Source organism: Perca fluviatilis, chromosome 19, assembly GCF_010015445.1.
Source record: "Perca fluviatilis chromosome 19, GENO_Pfluv_1.0, whole genome shotgun sequence".
In the NCBI taxonomy this organism is placed as follows: domain Eukaryota; kingdom Metazoa; phylum Chordata; class Actinopteri; order Perciformes; family Percidae; genus Perca; species Perca fluviatilis.
Genome location: NC_053130.1, coordinates 624,559 through 632,058, shown reverse-complemented (window position 1 = coordinate 632,058; position 7,500 = coordinate 624,559). Strand labels below are relative to the sequence as shown.

The following is a 7,500-nucleotide window of genomic DNA, read 5'->3' as shown; positions in this document are numbered from 1 at the left end:
ACACACACCAATAATCACCAACACACAAACACACACACCAATAATCAAACACACACACACACCAATAATCACCAACACACAAACACACACACCAATAATCAAACACACACACACACACACACACACACACACACCAATAATCAAACACACACACCAATAATCAAACACACACACACACACCAATAATCAAACACACACACCAATAATCAAACACACACACCAATAATCAAACACACACACCCCCAATAATCAAACACACACACACACCAATAATCACCAACACACAAACACACACACCAATAATCAAACACACACACACACACACACACACACACACACACACACACACACACACACACACACACACACACACACACCAATAATCATTAATCACACACAGAGCAGACTGCAGTGTTGGGGAGTCAGTAGTGACATGTAACGGTGCTATGGAGTTTAATAACAATATAAAGGTTACATTAACTATTATTACATTCTGACTATTCTGTCTGTGGCGCTGACATCAGACTGCAACACACACACACACACACACACACACACACACACACACACACACACACACACACACACACACACAGAGACACAGAGACACACACACACACACACAGGGCTACTAATGTGTGTTGAAGATGTATTCTAGCATTTCAAAACATGCATTAGAAATGTGGAAAAGTTGAGCGTGTCTGACCCGGCAGCAGTAGTCTCTGTGTGTGTGTGTGTGTGTGTGTGTGTGTGTGTGTGTGTGTGTGTGTGTGTGTGTGTGTGTGTGTGTGTGTGTGTGTGTTTTTTACCTGCAGCAGTAGTCTTGTTTGTGTGTGTGTGTGTGTTGTGTGTTGTGTGTGTTGTTTGTTTGACTACATTTCTGTGTGTGTGTGTGTGTGTGTGTGTGTGTGTGTTTTGACCCGCAGCAGTATTCTCTTGTGTGTGTGTTGTCTCTTCTCTCTCTGTTGTGTGTGTGTCTGCCGCAGCAGTAGTGCATGCAGCTGGCTGGGACAGGCTCCATGGCGCCTCCGGGGCCCAGGCACGAGGGCAGGTGGGGGGTGGGGCTGGGGGGCTGGGGGTTCCTGGGCGCAGCCCGGCGGCCATGATGAGGTCGTCTGCGTGTCCGGTGCGCTGCACCAACAGGTCCACCTTCCCTTGCAGTGGACCAGCAGGTGCTCGGCCCGGTCCAGGTCCAGACTCAGAGTCCCTGACACCTGGGGGTAGGGGGCATATGGAGGGTAAGTAGTTTCCCACTATGAGAAGTCAACATGTCTGCTGTGGAAAAGGTCCATTGGGACAAATATCGATGTAGATGGACATAAAATCTCCTTGGTTGTTCACACTGCAGCCGCATTGAAGTGGTCTCAATCTGATATGAGTGTTTGCACTAGGCCTACTTCTGAAATTCTGAAAGTCTGACCTGGTTAAAAAAAAAAAAAAAAAAAAATCAGATTTAGACCATTTTTGTACCAGTGTTGTAGAACTCGAGACCGGTCGAGGATATCACTAAACTGCCTGTGTATCGTCTGATTGATGTATCAACACCATCACTGTCCTGCTTCAACCAATAACTGGATTCATTTCTAGTAGTGCCGTCAAACGATTAAAATATTTAATGTAATGATGTAATGTTATAGTTAACTCACAATTAATCACAGATATTTATCTATTCTAAATGTCCCTTGATTTCTTTTTGTCACATTATTTTTTCTCATTTTATTGCTCTTATCAACATGGAAAAGTGGATCGGCTTGCTTTGTGCTTTTGTCGCCTGGCTCCGCCTGGGGCGGAGAATTGGCATCAGCTGTGTGCTATGTCATCAGCTGTGTGCTCGGCCATCAGCTGTGTGCTATGTCATCAGCTGTGTGCTCGGCCATCAGCTGTGTGCTATGTCATCAGCTGTGTGCTCGGCCATCAGCTGTGCGCTCGGCCATCAGCTGTGAGCTTTCGGCCATCAGCTGTGCGCTCGGCCATCAGCTGTGAGCTCGGCCATCAGCTGTGTGCTATGTCATCAGCTGTGTGCTCGGCCATCAGCTGTGTCTATGTCATCAGCTGTGTGCTTCGGCCATCAGCTGTGAGCTTCGGCCATCAGCTGTGAGCTTCGCATCAGCTGTGCGTTCGCCATCAGCTGTGAGCTCGGCCATCAGCTGTGAGCTCGGCCATCAGCTGTGTTTCGGCCATCAGCTGTGTGCTATGTCATCAGCTGTGAGCTTCGGCCATCAGCTGTGAGCTCGGCCATCAGCTGTGAGCTCGCCATCAGCTGTAAGCTCGCCATCAGCTGTGAGCTTCGGCCATCAGCTGTCTTCGGTCATCAGCTGTGCGCTCGGCCATCAAGTGGTATTTCAGACCGGTCTAGCTAGATCCGGTGTGGTGTTGTAGTTTCTCTAACGTTACTAGTTGTTGCAACAGCATGTGAAAGAACTACAAAGTCTGCTGGGCCAAAAAGAACGTTAATCTCACGATAAAAACACTGACTCTGTTAAAATGGGCTTGCGTTAATATCCTGACAGCACTATTTTCTAGTTTTAAAAGAGTCCCTGTTAACTCCCTGTTTCCTGCCCCCATAACACACTCCCAAAGTTAATGTAGGTGACATGAGAAGAAGCTCTCGATGTCATTACATTTTATTTATTACATTTATATTTAAAGACTTTATTTGCAAAAAAACATCTAAAAGAAAACACCCAGAAGTGTGTAAATCCTGCAACGGAACGCTACTTACACTCACTGCAGGAACTCTTTACCGTTTCAGTTTTTTACAGTGTAACGATGCTCTTCTGCAGTTGTATTTTTCTTTTTTTGTGTTTGGGTATGACGCCATTCCATCCGTCTCGTCCATTCCATGTCCAGGTTCCACCACCACCTCAACAGAGGCCACCAACTGAAACACACACACACAACACACACACACACCGCCCCCCCCCCCGGGCCGCCCGGGGCCCCCCGGGGCGGCCCCGGACACCACACACACACACACACACACACACACACACGGTGCCACGCACAGACCACACACACACACAGGAGCAACAAACCTGCACAGGCAGCACACACCCCACACACACACACACAGCATGGCACACACACAACACACAAAACCCAGGCAGGCACACACACACACACAGTAGCAACACAACAGGATCGGGACACACACAGGTCAAACACACACCAACCACAACCAACCACACACACACACACACACACATGACAACCAAACACGCACACAAAAAAACACACTGGCGCACACACACACACATGCACGCAGAAACACACACACAGACACATACACACACACACACACAAAAGTTCACACAGAGCTGCAGAAGCTGAATGAAGTGTATATTGTGATAAGCTCTGGTGTAGATGAAGCTGTTATCAGGACTGATTTAGGGTCATATGTATTTACAGAGAGATGGATTAGAGTCTCCTATTTAGTTTTCAGACTTTAAGAAGTTGTGTTTCTGTTTCCAGAGACTTAGAGGAAACCTAATAAATACGCTTTTGCATATTTTCGGTCATATTTATATTAATTTATAAAGTCAGATTTTCCTGTTAAACATCAAAGCTTCAAATAATGAGGGAAAACATATTTCAGAGATTCTCTGTGAGCCAAAACATTCAGATTTCCCACCGTCCTGAACGCCTCGCTTTCAACAGTTCTGTGAAAGTATTTATTTATATTATGGGTAATATGTGTATTTCTTTAAGAGTAGTTATATTATGGGTAATATGTGTATTTCTTTAAGAGTAGTTATATTATGGGTAATATGTGTATTTCTTTAAGAGTAGTTATATTATGGGTAATATGTGTGTATTTCTTTAAGAGTAGTTATATTATGGGTAATATATGTGTATTTCTTTAAGAGTAGTTATATTATGGGTAATATATGTGTATTTCTTTAAGAGTAGTTATATTATGGGTAATATGTGTATTTCTTTAAGAGTAGTTATATTATGAGTAATATATGTGTATTTCTTTAAGAGTAGTTATATTATGGGTAATATATGTGTATTTCTTTAAGAGTAGTTATATTATGGGTAATATATGTGTATTTCTTTAAGAGTAGTTATATTATGAGTAATACATGTGTATTTCTTTAAGGGTAGTTATATTATGGGTAATATATGTATTTCTTTAAGAGTAGTTATATTATGAGTAATATATGTGTATTTCTTTAAGGGTAGTTATATTATGGGTAATATATGTGTATTTCTTTAAGAGTAGTTATATTATGAGGTAATATATGTATTTCTTTAAGAGTAGTTAAATTATGAGTAATATATGTGTATTTCTTTAAGAGTAGTTATATTATGGGTAATATGTGTATTTCTTTAAGAGTAGTTATATTATGAGTAATATATGTGTATTTCTTTAAGAGTAGTTATATTATGGGTAATATATGTATTTCTTTAAGAGTAGTTAAATTATGAGTAATATATGTGTATTTCTTTAAGAGTAGTTATATTATGAGTAATATATGTGTATTTCTTTAAGAGTAGTTATATTATGAGTAATATATGTATATTTCTTTAAGAGTAGTTATATTATGGGTAATATATGTGTATTTCTTTAAGAGTAGTTATATTATGAGTAATATATGTGTATTTCTTTAAGAGTAGTTAAATTATGAGTAATATATGTGTATTTCTTTAAGAGTAGTTATATTATGGGTAATATGTGTATTTCTTTAAGAGTAGTTATATTATGAGTAATATATGTGTATTTCTTTAAGAGTAGTTATATTATGAGTAATATATGTGTATTTCTTTAAGAGTAGTTATATTATGGGTAATATGTGTATTTCTTTAAGAGTAGTTATATTATGGGTAATATGTGTATTTCTTTAAGAGTAGTTATATTATGGGTAATATGTGTGTATGAGTGAGATGTGTACATATGTTTTATATTCTATTTTTAACGCTACAAACTGGATTACTCCATTTAAGTTTTGGTTGTTTAAATATATGCAACGAAAAAAGATCTCCCTCTCTCTGACTACCTACCTCTCTCCCTCTCTCTGACTACCTACCTCTCTCCCTCTCTCTGACTACCTACCTCTCTCCTCTGACTATCTATGTACCTCTCTCTCTCCCCCTCTCCCTCTATCTATCTCTCTCTCTCCCTCTCTCTGACTATCTCTCTCCCTCTCTCTGACTATCTCTCTCTCCCTCTCTCTGACTATGTCTCTCTCTCCCTCTCTCTGACTATCTCTCTCTCCCTTTCTCTGACTATCTACCTACCTACCTCTCTCCCCCTCTTCCTCTATGTATGTATGTCTCTCTCTCTCTCTCTCCCCCTCCCTCTCTCCCCCTCTCCCTCTATGTATACACGTCTCTCCCTCCCCTCCCCCCCCCTCCCTCTCCATTAGGATCTTGTGGTGTATTTGACTGTTAATGTGTTTAAACTCATCTGATGATTTAAGGGATTACTAAAACTAAAGTCGAGTCTGAACAGACAAATCCAATAAATCCCATTGTTAACTTTAATTATTACTACTCTTATTTTTCTCTTCATTTGACTGTTAAAATGAATCAGCTGCACTACATGTTCTACTACAAATGTATTTGGTGTAAATTTGGATGCTTTCTGAGCGTTTAAGGTGAATTTTACTCATCAATCAATTAAGGATTTAATCATCTTAATTATAAGAAAATAAGTCCAAACGCAACAAATAAAGTTTAAATGTTTTCTTTATTATCTCTTTGTAGAAAATTAAACATGTTACATGTTGTTTGTTGGGGGGGTGGGGATGGGGGGGGTATCGGAGCTTTTTGATTGGATGGGACAGAAGCTGAGTGTTACAACAACAACTGAACTCAGATCTGTTACAACAAGCTCATTTAGTGCTGATTATAGAAACATACAGACAGAGAATTCACTTAACTCTCACCTTAACCATGAGAGAGAGACAGGTAACTCACTTAACAATAAGAGAGAGACAGGTAACTCTCACCCTAACCATGAGAGAGAGACAGGTAACTCTCACCTTAACCATGAGAGAGAGACACAGGTAACTCTCACCGTAACAATGAAAGAGAGAGAGAGACAGGTAACTCTCACCTTAACCATGAGAGAGAGAGACAGGTAACTCTCACCTTAACCATGAGAGAGAGACAGGTAACTAACCTTAACCATGAAAGAGATACAGTTACAAACATAGGATCTGTCTGTGGGATATTATCTTTAATTAAGAGCTCTGATTTCTATACGATTAGCAGGGAGGGAGGGAGGGAGAGAGGGAGGGAGGGAGAGAGACAGAGAGAGAGAGGGGGAGAGAGATAGAGAGAGGGAGAGAGAGAGGGATGGAGAGAGGGTAAGAGAGGGAGAGAGACAGAGGGAGGGAGAACAGAGGGAGGAGAGAGAGAGAGAGAGGGATGGAGAGAGACAGAGGGAGGGAGGGAGGGAGAGAGAGAGAGAGAGGGAGAGAGAGAGGGATGGAGAGAGGGCAGAGAGAGGAGAGAGAGAGAGAGGGAGACAGAGGGAGAGAGAGAGAGAGAGAGAGAGAGAGGGATGGAGAGAGACAGAGGGGAGGGAGGGAGGGAGAGGGAGGAGGAGGGAGGGAGAGAGAGAGAGAGAGAGAGAGACAGGGAGGAGGGAGGGAGGGAGAGAACACAGGGAGGGGCATCTTAACGAGGACGACCGAGTGAAAGACCAATAGGAAACGAGGCCTCCTCTGGACCTAAATGAGCTGTAGTAGTGAGCTGAGCTAGCGCTGTGTGTAAGACCAGGGGTCAGGGGTCAGAGGTCAGGGGTCAAAGGTCACACCTGCTGTCGGCGTCGGTCCGGCTGCTGGCCCGGCTGAAGGAGAACTGGGCCTGGCCCTTCTGCGGCGTGGACGGGTCCTCGGGGAGGAACTCCACGATGTGCGGGTTGTCCTCGTTGCGGCGCACGCAGCCTTTGCTGATGACGTGCATGATGCAGGACAGCACGTCGCTGGTGCTGCAGCTGAACCGGCCGGAACCGGAACCGGGACCAGAACCGGAACCAGGGGAGCCAGGGGAACGGGACGCATCCTGCTTCTGACATGAGTCCAGGACCTGCAGGGGGACACACCACAACCAGAACCAGGACCAGAGACAGAGACAACATGTTAGTACAGGGTCCTTCTTCATAGAGCTGGGTCATTTCAATAAGGACTCCATGTTACCACTATTAATAGTGGGAAATGCTGTTCAGCAGCATTCCCACTAATAATAAATTTCAATTCAATTACAATTTAATTTTATTTATAGTATCAAATCATAACAGAGTTATCTCGAGACACTTTACAGATAGAGTAGGTCTAGACCACACTCTATAAATTACAGAACAGGATAAAGAACAGGATAACAATTATTGTTATTCGGTTTTCTTTATTCTTATTATTCCGTACGTTTTTTGGCTCTCTGTAACTTCTGCATACTTTCAGCTATTTAAATCACTCAACTTTTTAAATATTCAGCTCTTTCAGGAGATGATGGGACTTCAACTTTTTTTTCTACTATTTATACTTTTCAAAA

At 42.3% G+C, this 7,500-nt stretch overlaps 1 protein-coding gene across 1 annotated transcript in view; it reads right to left on the bottom strand.

Moving 5' to 3' along the window:
- The window catches only part of LOC120548404 (cullin-9-like), a 58,209-nt gene that overhangs the window by 9,682 nt on the left and 41,027 nt on the right, over window positions 1-7,500 (bottom strand). The window contains 4 exon segments of the mRNA XM_039784667.1: window positions 983-1,086; window positions 1,089-1,154; window positions 1,157-1,214; window positions 6,757-7,038. Coding sequence (XP_039640601.1) covers window positions 983-1,086; window positions 1,089-1,154; window positions 1,157-1,214; window positions 6,757-7,038 — 510 coding nt within the window.